This window comes from Scophthalmus maximus, chromosome 7 (assembly GCF_022379125.1).
Source record: "Scophthalmus maximus strain ysfricsl-2021 chromosome 7, ASM2237912v1, whole genome shotgun sequence".
NCBI lineage: Eukaryota > Metazoa > Chordata > Actinopteri > Pleuronectiformes > Scophthalmidae > Scophthalmus > Scophthalmus maximus.
In genome coordinates, this window is record NC_061521.1 from 52501 (window position 1) to 74723 (window position 22223).

Genomic DNA, 22223 nt, shown 5'->3' on the forward strand with positions numbered 1-22223 from the left:
CCCGTTATTTTCTCATTCTGGCTCAACATGACTGCCAGTGGTTCTGCTGACAGTGCGTACAATAAAGCGGACATAGGACATCCTTGCCTGACCGACCTCTCTATTCTAAATGCGTTTGTGACAACACCATTGATCTTGACGTGACTAACCGCTCTGTCATACATCCCTTTAATCCACCCAACCAATCTGTCCCCAAATCCTATTTTCTCTAAAACCCTATATAGATAATTATGATCTACCCTGTCAAATGCCTTATTAAAATCTAATTTTGCCACTATCCCTCCTTTTGTTCTTTTCATGTGCTCTATGGTGTCCCTGATACTAAATATTGTGTCTGCTATGTCTCTCCCTGGAATACTATAAGCCTGTGTTTTACGTACCACTGTTCCTATCACCCGTTTGATTCTGTTTGCAATCACTTTGGCTAATATTTTATAATCACTGTTTAACATACTTAATGGCCTATAGTTTTCTAGTCTATCCCTGTCTCCCTTTTTTTTGAATATTATGCTAATAATTCCTGTGGTCATGCTGAGTGGCATTTCTCTTTGTGCTTCAATCCTCCTAAATATGTCCCCTAACACTGGTGCTAATTCTTCTCTGAATTCACTATAAAATTCATTTGTTAATCCATCTATCCCTGGACTCTTATTCCTTCCTAACCCTCTAATGGCTGCATCTATCTCTTCATCCTTTATATCTCTGTCACACATCTCTCTGTCTTCCTCACTCAGCTTAACTGTCATATTTTCTAACACTTTATTAATGCTTCTCTCATCCACTTCACCTTTCTTAAATAAGTTCCTGTAGTAGTCTTCTACCCTTTCCGCTATACCCACCAGATCTGTAATTCTCTCTCCCTCTTCCCCTCTTACTTGTTCTAAGTAGTTCCCCTTCTGCTTTGTTTTCTCTAACCCTAAAAAAAAATGGGTACATTTCTCTCCCTCAACTACATATTTCGCTCTGCTCCTTACTATGGCTCCCATACACTTCCTCCTTTCTATTCCCTTCAGCTCTTCTTTAATCTTGATATACTCCCCTAGGTCACCTCCTCCCTCTCTTTCAATCCTTTTGCACTCATTAACAAACTTCTCCTTCAGTCTCCTATCTTTATTTCTATCTCTCCTCATTCTTTCTTTGCTAAATCTAACACTCAACTCTTTTATCTCAGCTTTCACACTCTCCCACCATTTTGCAATGTTTCCCTCATACAGGCCGTCATCCTTTCTCCTCTCAATGCATTCTCTGACTTGTGTTTTATATCCATCATCTTTCATCAACTCAACATTCAGACACCACACGCCCCCCCCCTTCCTCCCTGTCCCCCTCCCCAGGCTAAACCTCACCACCACGTGATCACTTATAGCAGTTTCCTCATAATTAATCTTGCCTATCCCATCTATCATGTTTGTTGTGCTAATTACCAAATCGATCCTACTTTGTTTTAACATTCCCCTAACTACCTGTTTCCTGGTGTAGACCCTCCCTTCTGGATGCCTTTCTCTCCATACATCAGTCAGTCCCCTGTCATCCATCATCCGTTCGAACTGCTCTCTGGAGGAGTCGCTCCGGAAACACATACCTGCCGACACATCCAGTCTTCCACGCCACACATTAAAATCACCCACAATAATACATCTTCCATCACACATCCCCCCTAATTTCTCAAAGAACAACTTCCTTTCCCTGTCATCATTTGGAGCATACACGTTCAGCAGCTGCATTTTCCCCCCTAGGAGCTCAAATTGGATCCCTATTACCCTGCCCTCTCCATCATTCATGCTTACTCTCACTTTCTCAAGCAACCCTCTTTTCACTAATATTGCCACCCCCCTTGATTTACCTTTCCCATTATTTGCATACACATCCCCATTCCATTCTCTCATACACTCTCTCACACTTGCTTCGTCCCAGTGAGTCTCTTGCACACATATTATGTCTGAGTCACTTACCATCCAGGTTTGCTGTCTCCGGCTTGCAGTCCTCAGCCCATTTGCGTTTAGAGATGTTACTGTGATCATAAAGTAAGCCAGAGAAAAGAAAACAGAAAATTATTCTTTATCATAATTATCTTGTTTAGCTTGTTCTGCCTTCTTCTTCTTCTTCTTCTTCTTCTTCTCCGTCATCTCAGAGAGCCCCCCGCCCGAAAGTCTCTTCCTTGTTCCCGCATTCTCCTCCTTTCCTTCTTCCTCGCTTTCTGTCGGGTCAGAGTCTTTCCCTCCATCCCTACTTTCCCCCTCTGCACTTGCTGGTTTGGGGCTCCCTTGTCCAGCATCTTTAGACCCGTCCAGTAGTTCTTGCTCCACCACCGCTCCCCTGCTGCTGTCTTCTTCCTTCTCTCCGTCCTTTTCTCCTTCATTGTTCTCTGCCTCCGGCATCGTTGTCTCTCCGTCCTTCTGTCGTCCTTCTTCTTGCTCCCCATGTTCCATATCATCAGCCACGCTCTCATCCTTCTGTTCCACCTCTCCGCTCATTGATTCCTCCGAATCCCGGGTGTCGGGGCTGTGTGTGGCCTCTCTTGGCTGTTGTTGATCACACTCTCTCGCGTAGTGCCCCTGTCCTCCGCATCTGTAGCATATGAAACTGGGGCATTCTTTAAGAATATGCCCCGGTTGGATGCATAGCCTGCATACCTTTTCCTGCCTGTCGTGTATCACCCTGAAATATTCTGGACCGCCTACAGTATTGAATTTAGTTGAGTATGGTAGCGATCTTACTTGCTCTGTGAATTTGACTTTTAGGAATCTTGTCCCATCCGCAACATCTGTTCCTGGCCACATTCTCCTCTTTATTTGAGAGACTGGCTGCACACCCCAGCTTATTATTTTTTGGGTGATGTCTGTGTCCTCAATGTAGGCCGGAAGGCCCATAAATGAAACCACCATCTCATTATTTAGCAGACCTTTTCCGATAACCCTTGCGTCTCTGATCTTAAATCCATCCAATACTTTTTCTTTGCCCTCAGCCGTTTTCATGCAGATTTCAAAATTGTTTGGTCCCGTACTCCTACATGCCACGATCTCGCCACAAGTTTTGGCAGTTTCTTGTAGAAATTCCATCACCGTCACCTTTTCTCCACCAGTTATTTCGATTCTAAGTGTTAATTCTCTTTCATATTTTATGTTGTCATCTCTTGGTTGTCTTTCTCTTTGTCCGTCGTTCTTTGCCTTTTCATTTGTTCCGGTTCCGTGGTCATCAGCCGTATGCGGTCCAAAAACAAACATTTTGCAATCAAAACCCCCCCCCGGCAGTGTGGCACTGCGGGGGGTAAAAGTTAACAAAAAACCACCAGCAGTGTGGGGAAAAAGGGGGTGTAAAAAAAAAAAAAACAATAAATTCTCTCTCTCTCTGCTTCCTGCTTGCTCCCAACACTCCTGCACCGAGTCACAAGCCTGCACCTTGATCGACAAACGAGATCGGGCGTGAACCAGGCGGTGTGGCCGTTGCTTCCTTTCAGTCAAAATTCATGCTTTTTCAATCAACTCAACAGAAAATCAGACTAAATAAAGAAGCTAAAACCTGTCATTGTCAATGTACTTGGATTAAAAGCTTACAGCACCTGGTATTCCAGGGGCAGTCTCCCATCCAAGTATTAACCTGTCCCACCCTATTTAGCTTCAACTCACTAAACTAAGGCGGATGTTCAGTGTCTTTTGAACTACACATTTCTGATGTGACATCAGTCATAAATGATTCATTTGTAGCTTACATGATGACGTGCGTTCCTTCTGGGTCATATTCATACTCTTCTTCTTCTTCGGATTTAATTGTTTACGTTGGTGCATGTCGCGTCACGTTAAATATTGCTGCTGCAATGAAATGTGGGACTTGTATTTTTTCCTTTCCTTTCGCATAGGAAGGTTGAGTGGTACCTATGCTAAAGGAGATAGGAAAGGAAGCATTGAAGCATCTTCTGGTACTATTTTTGCGAACAAGATGTTCCATTTAAGTAGAGTAAAGTCACATTGTTTTATCTTCGTCATGTTACTAGTTTTCATTCTAACATTATGCTGTGGAAAATAAAAGGTCGATGAAAAACATACAAAAAATGACATCAGCATCACGGTGACTCCTGGGTTCAGGCTACTTTAGGCAACACTAGCAGTATTATACTAAATTCCAAATTGCAATAATAATCAGAATGTTTTTTCTTGTCATGAAGGTTTTTTCATAGAAGGAATGTATGAGAAATTAAATGTATGTTAAAATGTGTTATTGAAGTGAACTAATTACATTCAAGGGCATGTAGTTTGTAATCTTAGGTGAGATCCATTTTAGAAATAACCCTCATTACACTGGATTTACTTTTTTCGGTTCCAGCTTCTAACAGGCCATAACGTACCCTCTCTCTCCCCCATTTCTCTCCTCTCACCAACCGGTCGAGGCAGATGTTTCGCCCACAACTGTGTCTGGTTCTGTTAGAAATTACTTCCTGTTAAGAGGGAGTTTTCTCTCCTCCACAATCTCAGAGCTGCTCATTTCGGGAACTGTTGTGATTCCCTGTAATATTGTGAGGTCTTGACCTCACTATGTAAAGTGCCTTGAGATAATGTATGTTGTGATTTGGTGCTATACAAATACAATTGAATTGAATTGAACTGAATTTACAACCCAAATGTCTTGGTTCCTAACACAAGAAAGGATAAAGACCCTGGCCTGAGATCCAGAGCAGCTCAGGTAGCTCATCCACCTTCCGTGTCCTATTTGTGGTTGAGAGTGAAATGATTCACATCATGAAGAGCGGGACATTCATTGAACCATGGCCATTTTCGAGCAAAAACCTTTACACCCTTTGATAAAATTTTAAATTTTAGGTTGGTGACAAAGGTAATCCCTACCCAGATGATGCTCGCAGGTTTTATTTATGAATGAAGTGCTACATGTTCTGCACCAAAGTCACAGGCTAGTGGTGGTGGAGGCTGATAGCAGGTGTGCAGTGTTGACACCAGGCCTCATCCAGACTCCTGACTGTGGTTACATTTAGGCAACAGAGGTAATATTGTGGTTTTGGTTAAATGTTGGACTTTTTACCAGATGATGATCCTTCACTTAGTTTTAGAATTCCTAAACAGAACCATGACAATCCAATAATCTTGAAATCATATTGTATATCAGATACTTTGGAAGAAGACAAATAAAGTAAATTGTCAATAAACATAATACTTCAAAAATGTTCCCCTCAGAACGCTGTTGTTAATGAGTTGTATATAAATGTCATTTCTAGAAGATAGTGTTTTGTTTCACAAAGGATTAAAAATAAATCACTCTTGTTACCAAGTTTTCACTTCATTGTGTAAGATTATTACAACTAGGTGAGTCGGATGAGTCACAGTGGGCTGAGAGTGAGGGCTTGTCTAACAGCGTTGTGGTTCACAGTGCCTGGCAGCAAAAGCACCACATAAACACACACCTTGGGTGCTCCAGTGAAAAATATGCAACCTCAACCGCATTGTTTTGCGATGAAGTGCAACTCAGTCTGTGAATTGTTCAGCCTCCCCCACCAACCAGGTTGCCTGTTGCCCACAGTAACTGTGTTCCTTCACACTCTCAGGTGATGTTGTGGGTGGTGGCGTCGTTGCTGACACTGGTGGAAGATGTGTTTGCTGAGGAGGACAATAAAGAGGCTCAGTCAGACATCCCGCGTGTCCTCAGGCAGCCCCCCTGGCCTCCTGCAGAGGACCTGGGACAAGACGGCAGTATCCACACACCCTGGCCCGGTGCCTTTGGTGAGTCTTTTACTTTCTCATTTTATCAGCAAGGTGTCCAGTGTCAGGGTGGGCTTTTGATGTTTGTTTGTTGTAAATATATTTAAATGTAATTTGCTGCAGTCAAAAAAAAATTCTTGCAGTTCAGTCTGGACTGGTCAGTTGGGCAAATACACTCACGGATCACTTTGATAGGAACACCTGGGATTACAGTGTATGAAACAAAACTGTGTTGATACAGGTCAGGGGCTTCAGGTAATGTTCTCATCAAACATCACGCTTGAGAACAAATGTGTCCTTAGAGACTTTGACTGTGACATGAGAGTTTGAGTGGTTCTGAAACTGCTGATCTCCTGGATTTTGACACAAGAGTTTCTACACAGCATGGAGTCCAAACAGCAAGCATCCCGTAACAGTGAGGAGCCACTGTTGTTGGTAAGATAGGTGAAAGGAGAACGGTTAGACTGGTTGGATCTGACAGAGCTACGGTTACACAGATAACCACTCATAACTACTGTGGTGAGAAGAGAAGAGTCTCACTAATGTTGAGGGGACTCCTCCGTTCCGGGAAATTTGCTAGGTGACATAATGACTCATTACACATCATTACTGTGCAGTGCAGAAACTCTGGTAATACTGGATTTGTGTGTGTTTACATCTTTGCTGACTATCTAACAAATAGTTGCCTGTCTCATCTTCATATTGCAATACAAACGTGATCCTGGTTTTATACATAAGGCAAGGCAACTAATCTAATTCAAAGTACTTCAGAGAACAATAAAAGAATACAGTAAATGTATAACAATATAAAATGCAAGTGTGAAAGAAATATAGACAAGAGGTTCACAAGATTAAAATAGAATAAAAATATATGTATATATAAAATTTAAATCAAAGGACAGTGCAAGGGAATGGTAACAGTAAAAATACATAAAAATCTGAAAATATCCACAAAAACATGGAACAGTAAATAATAGTGTTTACCTAGATTTATTAAAACTCCCTGTCAAATAGAAATGAGTCTGGTTCTGTTAGAGAATTCTTCCTGAATAGAAATATTTAAAGACCAGATGTAAAAGATAGTAACTTGGAGGCAAACCTCTCCGGAAGTTTATTCGAGACGTAAGGAACAAAAAAACAAAAACTGCCTCTCCTTGTTTCGTTCTGACTCTGGTAACAATAAGCAGACCAGCATCTGAAGATCTGAGGGGACTGGCGGGTTCATACGACTGAAGGAGATCTAAGTGTATTTCAGTCCTAACCCATTAATTGCTTTATAGACATGCAATAGATTTTTAAACTCAATTCCATTAGACACAAGATGCCAATGCAGTGATTTCAGGACCGGTGTGATTTGGGGATTTTTTTTTGTTCTGGATAGAACCCTGGCAGCAGCATACTGGATTAACTGCAGTTGTCTAGTGGCTTTTTGTGGGAGACGTGTAAAGATGTCGTTGCAGTAGTCAGGCCTACTAAAAATGAATGAATGAAACTAACATTTTCGAGATCATGCTGGGACATTACATTAAATAATATAACATTACATTCATTTAGCAGATGCTTTGTCCAAAGCGACTTACAATAAGTGGATTCAACCATGAAGATATAACTAAAAGAGCAAGAATTAATAAGTTCATAAACATTCATCAAATAGGCAAAAACCTCAAGGGCTATTTGTAACTAAGTGCAACTTTTCTTTTTTTCGTGTTTAATATGATAAATTCAGGGAGTAAGTTACAGTCTGAACAGGTGAGTTTTTAGTCTGCAACGGAAGCATTGAAGGGATTCTGCTTCTGATGTCAATGGGGAGCTTGTTCCACCATTGAGGAACCAGGACAGAAAACAGACGGGATTTAGATGAGCCGTGGTTGCCTGCCCCTCGCAGTGAGGGAGTAGCAAGCCGTTTGGTAGTAGCAGAGCGGAGTGGACGGGCTGGAGTGTAAAGTTTGACCATTTTCTGGATGTAGGAAGGGCCTGAACCATTCGCAGCACGGTAGGCGAGTACCAGTGCCTTAAATCAGATTCGAGCCACCACCGGAAGCCAGAAGCGGTGTAGTGTGGGAGAACTTGGGTAGGTTGAAGACCACTGAGGCCGCTGCATTCTGGATGAACTGCAGAGGTCGGATGGCACATGATGGCAGACCAGCTAGGAAGGAATTGCAGTAGTCTGAGATGACAAGAGCCTGCACCAACACCTGCGTCGCCTTCTTTGTGAGGAAAGGACGTATCCTCCTGATGTTGTGGAGGATGAATCTGCAGGAGCGGGTCGTGTCTGCAATGTTGGCAGTGAAGGACAGCTGGTCGTCCAGTGTCACACCCATGTACCTTGCAGTTTGAGTAGGGGTCACCACAGAGTTCTCAATGGTGATGGAGAAGTCGTTGGTGGGAGACACCTTTCCTGGAAGGAAGAGCATCTCGGTCTTGTCCAGATTGAGTTTCAGGTGGTGCGTAGACATCCTCTGAGAAATGTCAGCCAGACATGCAGAGATTCGTGCTCAGGCCCACCGACTGGAGACGTGGAGCAGGCGTTGGCCGGACCACCGACGAGGAACGTGTCGATCGGCCCACCGACTGGCGAGGAGGAGGAATCTGCTGGACCACCGACGCAGGAACAGGGGATGGCAGGCCCGATGCTAGCCAACGTGGAGGACGGCTGGAGGCAAGCAAGCCGCAGGCCTGCCGACGTGGAGACCAGCTGCACAGTAGGAACCCTGATGCTAGCCGACTGGGAGGCTGACTGGATGCTAGCAGGCTTGATGCTAGTCCACTGTGATGCTGGCTGGATGGCACACTGGGAGACTGGCTGGGAGTCCGGGTCGTTCAAAAAGTCCTTGAGCCAGCTGGGTAAAAAAAAACTTTAACCAGGGCTACTCTGAGACTTCTTTGGGAGCTAAGTGTAGCGCAGTCTCTTTATTCTCCTTGCCATTGTCTCTCATGTAGTCTCCTTAAATACAAGTCAGTGTATAAATCAGCTCACAGAGATCCGTATAAATAACCCCCACCTGCTGGGTCCATTCTGGGTCAGGTCGTTCTGTCACGGGTGAGCAGGAAGCAGGACCCAAATGCAGAGGTGGCGAAAAAGGTGATTTAATAATAAAACGGAAACCAAAATCAAACCAAGGGTGTCCACAACATGTAGCAAAAAGGTAGTCAAAACTAAAAGACTGGAGCCAGGCGGAAGAGCACAGAAACAGAGCAGGGGAAACAGCAGACACAGTCCGAGGGAAAACAGCAGACACAGACCGGGGGAAAATAGCAGAAAAAGACTTGGGAAATAGCAGGAACAGACCGGGGAAAACAGCAGACACAGATCGGGGTAAAATAGCAGAAACAGACCGGGGAAATAGCAGAAACAGACCAGGGGAAATAGCAGAAACAGACCAGGGGAAATAGCAGACACAGATCGGGGGAAAATAGCAGAAACAGACCGGGGAAATAGCAGAAACAGACCAGGGGAAATAGCAGAAACAGACCAGGGGAAATAGCAGAAACAGACCAGGGGAAATAGCAGAAATAGACCAGGGGAAATAGCAGAAACAGACCAGGGAAATAGCAGAAACAGACCAGGGGAAATAGCAGAAACAGAACAGTGGAAATAGCAGAAACAGACCAGGGAAATAGCAGAAACAGACCCGGGAAACAGCAGAAACAGACCAGGGGAAAGAGGCAGGAACCGACTTCTCAGGAACAGACTGGGGAAAAACAACAGACGACCCGACAAAGACAAAGGGAAGCACAGAGACTAAATACACACAAGGAGGGCGGGGCTAATAGAACACAGGTGAGACAGATTAACTGCTGCTTTTTGTTGAGGCATCTGGATGTCAGATGGAGGATGATGATGATGAAGACAGCTGGTTTTTGCCAAAGCACCTTGCTCAAACAAATCCCTACCTTTGCTAGAGCCCTGTTTGTAAACCATCCCTCGTACCCAATTCAGCAGTGATCCCACATTAAAATGTCCTGTTGGTCTGTGTTTGTTATGTTTGTTGCTCCATCACAGGTCAGAGCATTGTTGACCTTGTTCAATAAATCTGAAGTGGAAGCTGTAACATATCAGCATCCTCTCTCCAAGATGACTAATATAGCCTGTGGAAGTTTGCCTGGTAGTTTTCAACTCTGAGTATGGCTTTGGTTGATAGAGAAAGGCCCCCTGTGTATGTTCTGTCAGGCATCATTGTACTCTTCATTGCAGCCAGCTGAGAAATAAGATGAATGGCTGTGGCTTATATGTCTGTTTATTCTAGTACTTTGGTATGTAGCCAAACCAGACTTCATTATATTTTGTGATTAATGACACTTTCTAATAATGCTCACACCAAAGAACTAAGAACAGACACCGCCATTACTACTGAAAAAGTTTGAATGTGTGTACTTAAATCATCAGCATCAATCTGTTTGAGCATTTTTGTCATGAATAAAAAACTGAAAATTAATCAAAGTAAATCAGCCGTATCTGCTCTACCCTCTATCAGCAGCAGAAAACCTGGGTCTTTATTCTAATGTGACATATGATATAGATAAGGAAGGTGAAAGTCTGGGCCACCACTGGAAGCTGTTCATAATTCAGATCATTGTAGTATCATTTTTTGGAAGTAGGGACTCACTGTGGCTTGTCAGAAACAACAACACCTAGAATCATTAAGGGGGGTAATCACTCATATATTGGGGAGAGCTGTATTTGATTAGTATGTACTACACACACTCTGCAGTATGTATCAAGTAGAATATAGAACACCTATTCATGCATTTTTGGGCCATGAGCAGGGTTCCCAGAGTAAAGTAGAATGGCTCTAATTTAGTGGATACCACCACCAAGGCCCAACAGTCCCTTTAAATTCAATCAAGCGACAGCAAATTGACCACACTTATAGATATCAGTCCATAATATATGATTTATTTCCTGGGAAATCAGTGAAAATGTCAAAAAATGCCCCGTTTCGTGTTAAAGAATCCTGGATCGGCCCCTGGGATCTCTTTTGGCCCACATTCAATTCAATTCAATTCAATTTTATTTGTATAGCGCCGTATCACAGACAAGACAATGTATTCTCAAGTCACTTTACATAGTGCCTTGAGACATAAAACATACTCGTACAATCTGCTGGACCAATCTCAGACTAAACCAATCAGAGCAGTGCTGGTGAAAACAGCTTGAGATTCTGAAGGGACAGAGTTAGTTAAAAGATAGAAAGTACAATTAGACTAAAATGTTGAATTTACAACATCACAAAAATTCAGGATTGTACAACAGTCAATCAGTCAAGACAGAAAGCATTTTTATAGAAGAAAGGAATAACAGTCAGTACAAAAAAAGAAAATAATGATACACTCACCCAACAACAGGGTTTGAATGGCAAAAGGAAGTAGTTAATAATAATAGTGCTTACAACAAGGATGTAAATAATGGCTGTTCACTTTCCGGGAGAGAGTAAATATAAATATATAAATTGTTTAGTTGAAGTTAGCCTTGTTTTCTGCCACTGTCTGATGCTTGGATGAACACGAAGACCAGAAGAACAAAAAGCGGTTGCGGAACAGTTGGCACAGTGTTTGATGCCCTGTGCGTCAGTCTCTGGTGTATCTGACTTTGTCTTTGTTGTGCTGTTGGGCAAACCCAAGTTGTGTTCCTGCGGTTTGTGCGATGCTTGATGCTTTCATCGTCATGTTTCTGATCTCGTGACTGCACTCTCACTAACAACAGTGTTTAGTCTATGATTGCCTAATCATTGCCCCATTCAGTTGTAACATGGAATAGTTTTATAATTACATGAAATAATGCAGATCCATGTGGCAGGTTTTAACATGGCTGGATATGCACCTGAGCAGAGTCTGACTGAGAGGGGCCTGTGCTATTTGCCTGGGGAATCTTTCTGTGCATTTTTCTCATCTTTTTTTCCACATGATTACAAGTTTTCTTTTCGTAAAACATTAAGGCATGAGCTGACATGCAAGTATGCTCCCGTAAATTAGCCTTCTACAGTGGTAATCACCATTCCACGAGGAAAATATTGCGTGGAGGCATTTAGAGAAAGCGCAGGCCAAAGCCACCCCCAGGTCAGGAAGTGGAAATCAGTCAGACCTGTGCCAGGTCTGCACAGTGGGCTGGGTAACTCTTGTTTGAAATGTTCCTGGCAACTAAGAAAACAGCTTCAGCCCCTGTTGGAGCTCAGCCAACGGCTCTCCTCCCCTCCTGATAATGATGCCTCACAGTGGCAGTACGATTCACACCACTCTGATAGAGCATAAAACCTGAACATTTCACTCCCACTTTTAAAGCTCATGTCTGCTCTTAATTTCATTACACATCCTGCTACATCATACAGCTCCATTGTGATCCAGTGCATGAATGTATGTATGTGAAGTTGTTCACGTTCCAGTCTCTAAAGGCCAGAGTAGACATGTTGGCCTGTGTCATATCTCACCATTAAGAGACTTACTAAAAATCTTTGCATAGCCATTCACAAAGCTTCTGAAAGCCTCTGAATGGAGTGTGAAACAGGATTTGAGGAAATGAGCGACACAAAATCTGTGTTGGTCAGCCATTAGTCTCAGGCTGTAGAGAAAAGTCAAGAGATTTTATCCTTTCCTAACCACTATTCCTCGACCTCAATTGAAAACATCATGTGATTTAGGGAAATCCGTACTCCTACAATTCAAATAAGGTTTCCTGTCCGAGACAGAATCACACCTCCTCATGAAGGATGTTTTCAGTTTATACAGAGGGAACATTTTTACCATCAGTTACCATGAGAATAAAAACTAAATCGATGAAAAAAAAAAACAAGACTGAAATGTTGAAATAGTATGAACATGAACAGAATATACAACTAGAGTAATATTTGTTTTGTGTCTGGGTTGTTTCGCTCAGCCTGGAACCTTCGCCTATTCGACCACAGTCTTAGTATAAAGAACCCCAATGAGCATTTGAACTTCCTGGACAACTGTATCTTTTGCAGTGACCCCATGCTGCTTTTTTGATTCTACATCATGAGTCAGAAATGTTCAAAGAATATTTGGATCAATTAAATTACTGACTATCCAAGTGTTGCATGTGTGTTTTGTTTTCCCTAAAGGAGAGTGGTCACTGATACAGGAAGAGGAAATTCACCAGGGCAGATGGCGGCGCTCCTCCCGAGACCCAAACCCGACCAGAACATCAAGGAGGAACCGCAAGAAGACCAAGAGCACCCGCGATTGCCATTTGGAGAGAAAGGAGATGCGGGTGCGGGATCTTGGCCTTGGCTATGACTCGGATGAGATAGTCCTCTTTAAGTACTGTGTTGGCACGTGCCACAGCTCCCGCAGGAACTATGACTTGGCCCTCAAGACTTTGATGGACACTGGGAGCATCTCCACCAAAAAGGTCAGTAGTCACCCCTGCTGTCGACCGACCCGCTATGAGACTGTGTCCTTCATGGACACCCAGACTACCTGGCAGACTATTAAGTGGCTCTCGGCAGCCAACTGTAGCTGTTTGGGCTGACAGCAAAGACTGTCTATCTGCAATGCATCAACAGAGAAGAGCTCCTGTGTGAAAGAGGAAGATGTATGAGGCCTGGCGTTGGACATGGGTGACTTCATGTGGTGGCGTGGGGCTGACATGTCCTTCATGTGGTGGCGTGGGCCTGACATAGTATCCATAGTGCTATGGCCAAGGACTTCCCTCCACTCAAAGCTTCTGTCTGATGAGCTCTTGGTCGTGGAGGTTCAGAGCCTGATTCCACCAGCAGCACATCTCAATGTCTGCCTCCAGACTGGAAGGTTTGTTTAATTGCCAGCAGCAATAAGCACAAAGGAGGAAACTACCTGCTTATCAAACATTGAGGGCATAAACACCACCAGCATTAAATTCAGCAACTTTAGCATTCAGAGACTAAAGAACTGATGAAACTAATCAAAAATTGCTTTGTGAACAATGATTTGTATACACAAATTATTCATTCAAGGCAAGGTTATGAATTCCTTTCCAAGTTTCATTTTGTTTAGCCTTGATACGCCAAACTCTACAGAGAAAAAACTAGTCAAAGTGTCAGTGATACTGATTTCCATTTAAAAACATTATTTATCCTAATAATGACACAAAAAAGATCTTTTCAGTTACTTTTCATGTCGCAATACAACAACCCAGTCACGGTAACAGTCCAACTAGTTGCCATTATCATGGAAACTTGCAGATACATTTATGCTCAAATACATTTCAAATTCTAAGTTGGTTGCTGTATGTTTTGAAATCTGATTCAGCTTCAAAGGTCTGCATGCAAGCGATGGCAGACATTTTAACTTTGACAATTCTGTGCCGTTAGCCTGCTGACTACGCCTGCTCGCTATCAAAGCCAAAGGTTTAAATTTAATAATCACTGTTTCAAAAAAGTAACAGAACTAGACTATTCAATTTTTTTTTACATTACATCCACAGCACAGCATTATTAAAATGATTAAATGCCAGTTCATCCACTGACTCAAATACAAACTCTCATTTAAAACATCAAGACGGTCTGAACCAACAAAAAACAAAGCTCAACCTGTTTAAAGACCAAAGAAATATGATGTGAAGACATGTTAATAGGAACGTAGATGTTCATAGAAATATTGTAGAGTATTTGTTTTGTTTTTTGTTTTTCGGAAATTCTGTGGTTTTTATTAGACTAGGATTAGGACTAGGATTTGCTTTCACCACGTGGGACAATCCTACCTTCTGTTCCAGGGCAGTTCAACTCAATAACTACTATCTGGTGGGGGAAAAAAATTCAAGTAACTGTTTGTTTTTTTATTCGTACACGCACGCTCCCACACACACACACACACACACACACACACACACACTCTCTCTTTCTCAAAGCCCAACCAACGTGCTCTCACTAAGTGGTTACATAATAGTGGTTATAAAGTTGATTGTCACCCAGGTTTTAGGATTACAAGAGTGCAAACGGTTACATGGACCAGTCTACTGGCAGCAGAGCAACGTATTTTACAAACAAAGGGCAAAGTGTAATATTTGACAAATCCAAAGTAGTGAAATAATCCAGACGAAAAGCAACAGTTGCAGCTGTGAATGTGTCAACTAACCTAATGCCTCATAACAAGAGCACATGTAGATCTGAGTATATTATCATTTTTGTATTCGAATGAAATCATTAGGGAAACCCAAAGGGTTTTGCTTATCTCATTTTGCCCTCTCACGTTTCAAGCTCAACAGGATCTTCTATAGATGGTGATGCCATTTTCCAAAATAATCAATTAGTCACTAGGTTTTGCTTTTATACAGCGTAAAGTTACCATGGCGATGTATCTCGATAAGAAGTGAACCACCAGTGTAACCCTGAAAACCTAGGGTCAAACCTGAAGGTAGTATGTCGCTAACCGCTAACTGTGCTTCTTTGTACAGGCCTCTGGATACTCGTTTCAGCACAGCTTGTTTACAACTCCGTCAACAGGCTCTAGTAGGATGCCATCACAAATATAGTCATGAGCCAAACATCACGCTGAGTGACAGCTTTTCACAACCTGGGCTATTTTCAGATCGGCTGTGACATGATACCACTCAGCCGAGCTGTAGTTTAAACAACACAAGAGTGTGAAATCAGTTTACATGACATGTCTAGAGCTTCTGTAACACTACTGTACAGCAGATTACAGCTGCAGATATGTTTCTTAAACAGGTTTGCAAAGAATTATTTAGACTGTGACATCCCACACACAGAACCGACATCTAGCGGACCGTGAGGAAATATTCTAGCACTGGTTTAAAATCGCTTACTTCCCCTTTAACATATAGATTATAGTAATAATAACCCCCAATACATTGATTGAGTGTATTTCAAGTGCAAAGAACAGGAAATCACCCCTCACTGTCTTCCCACCCAGCATCAGTGTCAGTTGTGTTGCTGGCCAGGTCTCTGTAGAGGGCTTACTGGAAATGACCTCAGCTTTAGATGTTTGTGTGTGTTTGTCTTTGCAAACAGAAATTGCTTAACAAAAATGTGTCCATGAAACATGAATTACCCTTTTTTAACATTTTTCATTAACAATTTGCCACTGAAATTATAATTAAATATTAACATTATAATATCATATGCATTTTATTACATCTTACAGTATCTGCAGTTATAATATTGTGTGCATTCTTTTTTATGCATTTTTGCATCACCATAATGGATTGGTTATACACATAGCAATTACATTTTTACAGTTTTGTTTCACCTTGGTCCACCCCTCTGTACCGCACGTATATGAGACGTTTATGAGTGGAAGCACTTTCCAGCCCTTGCACAACTGACCATCAATTTAAGAAAAGATTTGGACCCTAAACATTGTAGAGTTTTCAACTGAGTATTCAGTTTAAATGCGGGAATATACACCCAAACCACCCAACTAAACATTGTTGCAGACCAGACGTCATGCAGACCCCCCTATGTCACTCCCTGCTGGCAGCAGCCTCACCCAGCAGGGCAATGTGCTGCCACACTGCAAAAACTGCTCAGACGTAGCTGGAAGAACATGGCAAAGAGCCCAAAGCTTTGACCGGGTCTCCAAACTCCCCTAAATCCCAATTCAACCAAGCACATAAGATACATAAAGAAGTTATATCCATAGAGGGCCCCAGCCACAAAACCCACAGGACCCAAAGAACCCACTACCAATGTCCCAACACCACAGGACAACAGAGCTGTTATGTCAGCATGAGGGGGACCTCCACAACGATAGGCAGGTGGTTTTGAAGGTTTGGCTGATCGGTGTATGTTATTAATGTCTAATACAGTTTTCATTCATGCTTTTTGTGTCCAGCTACATTGCAAACTAGTCTAAAAATATCCAAGTGATAACATTAGCCTGTTTCCGACTTTGTGTCTTGGCACAGTCTCTCTGTGAAAAGTATGTTTCCACATGTAACACTGGGATAACAAAGTACCTCCACACATTTTTATTACTACAGTTGGTTTTATTACTACCGTTGGTTCTGTCTCACATTATTCAGCTCTGAAAGACTTCCAACTTTTTTTTTTTTTGTTATTGAAGATTATCTGAAGAATGCTCACAGCCAAGCCCACACATTATCTAACATTTGCTTTCAATTACACCACTCCATGTTTTTATGACATGAGAAAATAGAGGTTGTAGCATCTAGAAACCAAACAGAAACCATCAATACAGATCTAACCAAAACCTCACTGGACCAGCTCATTGTAATTAGTATGTTGTAGAGTCAGAGTATGATTATTCTTTCAAATTAAACAAAATAATAACTTCTTAGGTAAACGCTAAGCAGGGAAGCAGGGTGCTTGTCGGAATTTAGCTCACAGCTTGGCTAACAAATTAAACCAACCATTGTTGCAACTAATATATAATACAACATATAAAAAGACAGCTGATTGGATGTTGTATAGTTTCACCTTTGACGTAGCTAGCCTACCTGTGTGATTGGACAACGGGTGCTTGTCATTTATCTCTGTCCCTTCAAGAATAAGATATGAGAGGAGAGAAATAAAAACCACTGAGCTGTTAGGGTTAGCTATTCGAAACACAGCATCTGTTTCTGATGATACAGCTGGATTGGCCATCAGTCTGCAGTTGTGTACACCTCAGAGTGTGTATTTGCAAAGATAATGGTATATGTTTTCCACATAATAATGAGGTTGCACAGTTGCTGCTGCTTGACAAGCATCTGCTCATTCATTAAAAACTTTTTTTTTCTTTTGATATTGTGAGCAGATCATTCCAACCACAGTCTGTAAAGTTACTGTTCAGCCTGTGGAAGATTTAAGGTACCTAAATTGAAACAAACCAAACAAAAAATAACATGAATCAAATAAGATATGCATTTCCTTGTTCTTGCTTTGTACAAGCAGCTTGTGTAACCAATGACAGTGTCTGCTCGTGGCTGTGTCCCTGAGCTGTGGTTGGAAAGGCCTGGCTGATGCAAAGCTTTTTTTTTTTTTTTTAAACTAGACTGTCTGGACTGTTTAAAGCTACAGTGTGTAATATTTAGAAGAACTTATTCACAGATATTGCATATATTGTCCATAACTATGTGTTACATATATGTATAATCACCTGCAACAAAGAACTGATGTTTTTTCGTCAGCTTTGAATGAGTAAAATATAGTTACATTAGGTGGACCTGACTTCCTTGTAAGTCACCATGTTTGCTACGTCGTGTTGAATACGGTTGGACAAAACAGTCCAGAAAACGTTGCATTCGCTTTGAATTTTCAGTGCTGCTGTAAACCGGAAATGGAATTAGCAGTGCACCACCATAAAGTGTCCCCTGTCGGGGGCTCAGTAAGATCCAGAAAATTACAAAAATTACACACTGGGGCTTTAAGGATGTGTGGAACTGAAGGTTTGATATAAAGATGGAGTCTTTGCCATAGCTCCGTGACGAAATCCTGCCCACTCTCTCTCGATGGTAGTTTCGGCTGTGACATTAGGAGAGGAGAGGATTCGACCGGTCACATTCCCTCATGGTGTTATAGTAACTGTTTGTGCCAAACCACATTGAAAGACAGCCAATCAGAAAGTTGAACACCGATGTAACGGTGAGCACTGGACCAATGGTGTAGTCACACATTGACAGTCACAGACATTCGAGACTTAGTGCTGGAACTCTAGCGAAAGAAAAAAAAAAGCTCAATTTTGCCACCTAATGAAAAGTAAAGCCATTGTTTTGCATTCAGTACTAGCCAGTTTATATGCAGGACAACCCTGAAATGCAGAATACTTTGTCACCTTACTGCATTTCCTGTGAAATCTGTGTATTTCCTGTGACATGGATATTCACAAAAAACAATTTACTTTTTAGAGACAACAGATTGAAAATGTGTTTTTCCTTGAATTGTGACATAGTAATTGATATTGATACATAGTTTCATTTCAATTTCATTCAGGCATTCTAAATTTTCCATGTTAGACAGCAATAATTTATCTATTTATTAATTATATGTGGCTGCATTAATTGGTTTTCTGTTTGTCAGTTCATAACCTAATAAACTATCATAGAATTGCTATCAGGCTAAACTGACAGTGCACAGGCATATTTCTCAAAATGGAGGATTCCTTTAAGAGCTAAACTACATCAAAACAATGTGTGAGCGACTCCTTCATTATAGATACACTGTAATGAAGACATATACTCAGTTTTGAAATATGTTGTCTGTGCTTTCACCTTGTGAGTTGTTTCTGAGGCCTTCTGTCACTGTTAAAGTCAAAACTTAACTTCTCCGTTAGATGCTATGCATCATGTTGCCTTACTGTATATAATAGTATTTATTTTTTGTTTTAAATTATTTTATTTATTCAGTATTTACATTAAACCTGATCCGAGGATGTTTATTCTCAATGAAGTAGCCATGTATTACATGTATTACACAAATGTACACACACGCGCACACACACACACACACACACACACACACACACAGCTGTTCAGTGAAGGACAAAGTTCAGCGTCGACACATATTTTAATTTCCACCCTGTCACCTACATTATATTTCTATACAAATAAACTGCAACAGCAACTGTGTTCAATGTGAACTTATCAGACCACGATCATTCACTGACTTTACAAAGGATGTCGTACTGCAGGATCATTTTTTTTGTGGAAAACAAACACTTTGTCTGTGAAGAAGTTTCTGATATGTTCAATATCAATGTATTTGTGATTTGTCAATACATAAATCAACATGTCCTCATCAAACCGGAACAGTTGTGTTGTACAATTATACTTGCTGCTTTAGTTGAGCTGTATAGAAATGTAGCTATAAGGAGACAGGGTTGTTTAATTTATATATGTTGAGTAATTCAGTCCAGGTCAAAAACCTGATCCTGACGCCTCATGAGCAAGGCTGCAAACAAATTGTCACTGAGAAGTATGACATGTCATGACACAGGGCTTCTATAGTATTTTTAGACTAGGACTCTGATTTCTACTGTATATCATAACCCAGTATAGTATATTAGACAGTATTCTTCTGTGAGTCACCAAACTGTTTGCAGATGATGACTTTAGAAATGCTTATAAACCTCAAATGAGAAATGTTCATAGTCTTCATATCCATCATGGTACTGTATTATCTTGAATATATTCAGTGTATTCTAACACGTCTTTTGACCACTGTTTTTGTACATTATTGGTAATAAAAGTGTAATAAAAAAGAGACTACAGTATATTTCAGAACATTTTTCTCTGATGATTATTTTGTTTCTTCTACATTTGTGCATGAATAGGAAATCTAATTTTAGATTTCAGGCATACAGCCCAGTGCATGATTAAATTGTTATACCCTGCGGGTGTTAATGAACAAAGTTATATGCAGGTTGAACCTAAGTTAGACAGTTATGCAGGGTGTTCAACACCAGGCGAGGGTCTTAATCCCACATCACACATCAGGTGGCCGTGCTGCATCTCACGCTGAAATGTCACAGTGGATTTGCTGTCTTGTGGACGCCATTCAAAACAAAAAATATAACTTAGAATATAAACAATAAAGGACAAAAAAAAAAAGAGCTACATCCAACCTTCCTAAAAGAAATCAAAAGTAATAATAAATCCTATAGTCACCACAGTGAACAAAGTAAAAAATTTAAGGAACAGATTTCATCATGAAATTCCCCAGTTGATTACTGACATTAAGGCATTTATTCTGTGTATTACAGGTTCTCTGACATTGAATGTTTAAATAATTAAAATAAATAATTAATAAATTATACAAATGATCGGATTAGAAATAAGTTCATTTGTGTACATTTCCGGAGCCAGAATCTGAACGTTGGATAAAACAAGGCTGTCAGCAGCTTTTAACCCTGTTGTAGGGAATTAAATACTAAATATTAAATAAAAAGTATTAATATTTTGTGAATGTTATATGAGCAAACCCTTCTGAAAACTCCTTCAGAATAAAAGGTTTGTTTGTGATAGTTTAGTGGAGATTTCTGGGTCAGAGCAAACTAAAAGAAACTCATTTTGAGAAAAGGGCCCCAGACAGTTTAAGAGTTCCTCATTGTCAAATTCAAGTTCACAGAGTAAATCCAACAGTTACCATTTGTGATCGATACAAGCTGAAAAGCAGTGCTTACAAGCAGGACTGATCTAAACTCAGTCCTGAACCTGCCTCCACTGGATTGCAGAGCCGGATGTGATGCTGCTCCAATTCTTACTGATAGAGATCGGATGAAACAGTTGCAAATCTTGGCAGATTGTATCCGGTTTCAGTCTTTACCGGTTTACACCCCACTGCTGCGCACTCTGTTCCCAGAGTTCTCACCTGAAGCAGCAGGGCTATTAACCCAACCACCCGGATCACCACATCACAAGATGGCACACACACACACACACACACACACACACACACACACACACACACACACACACACTACCAGCAGCTTTTAGCACAGAGGAATTTGTCTTACTGCCAGCCACATACAGGAGGAGGGTGTGTGCTCCTCCACACTGAACAGAGTGTACCGCCTGAAACAGCCGAGCTCAGCATGCACACAAGCCTGGAGGAAAAGAAAAGCGATGCTGTCCCCTGCTGGTAGAAAGAGTTTGTCACACAATTTCTAGCGCCACAGTTTTCTAACTGGACTTATTACTCCAACGCTAGAAAATGCCTCCCTCTCTAAATTCCCTTGATTGAAAAAAACTATAATAAGAACTTTTTTGTCAATCTCTCATCGTTTCAAGTTTCATTTGAAAAGCCCTGATGAAATATTAAAAATCTTGTAGTGACGTCAATAGGGACTAAATAAATGTTTGAACACGTGCTAGAACGAAAAACATAGGAACATTATGGAGCTTGTTATAAGATAAACAGGATTTCCTCATACATGTATTTATCTTTAGTGCGTTCATTTGTAAATTAACTTTAACATTCATTTCATGAACAAACCCCTAACCCTATTCAGCCTTTCAAAATTGTAGCTAGTTTATGTGATGCTGGTTTAAACAATTGTATATGCCATTTGGGTTATTTTTATCCGTGACACTGTATTTCATAAGCCGATGTTAATGTATATGTAAATGTAAATGATTGTGAAACAACATCAATGAGAGATGAGTAGAAAACAGAGATGCTGTCACAGACTTTTGTTAAAATTCATATTTTTATCAATATTAGTGAAGATGGGAAAGGGGGATTGGGTACCGGCACATAGTTTTGGTATCAAAGGAGATGAAATTTTTTGATAATTGTGCAAAGGGAGCCAGAAAAAAAAATACCAACACTGATTTGACAGTTAGCCTCAGTAGGACAGAAACAGGAGAAAGACAGGTGAGGATGATGGTTTTATAGAGTTCACAGCAAAGTTGGAGAAATGAGATGTGCAGGAAAGAACAGAAGAGGTGAGAACGTACTGTAAGATCAAGACTTGGTTAAGACAGGGGGAGTGTGGAGCTGCATGTTCTGCTTGGGTTTGCTCTCCCACAGTCCAAAGGCAGTTCAAGTTCATTGGAGACTCTAAATTGCCTGTAGGTGAAAATTATGAGCATAGCTGGTTGTTTGTCTCTGTATGTTGGCCTGT

At 41.1% G+C, this 22223-nt stretch overlaps 1 protein-coding gene across 1 annotated transcript; it reads left to right on the forward strand.

The window, feature by feature from the left end:
* Nucleotides 1-5321: 5321 nt before the first annotated feature.
* Nucleotides 5322-17672, forward strand: LOC124850120 (neurturin-like). Its single transcript, XM_047333323.1, has 3 exons — nt 5322-5342; nt 5552-5726; nt 12782-17672. Exons 1-3 carry the CDS (start codon nt 5322-5324, stop codon nt 13189-13191), a joined length of 606 nt encoding a protein of 201 aa, XP_047189279.1. The 3' UTR covers nt 13192-17672.
* Nucleotides 17673-22223: the final 4551 nt, after the last annotated feature.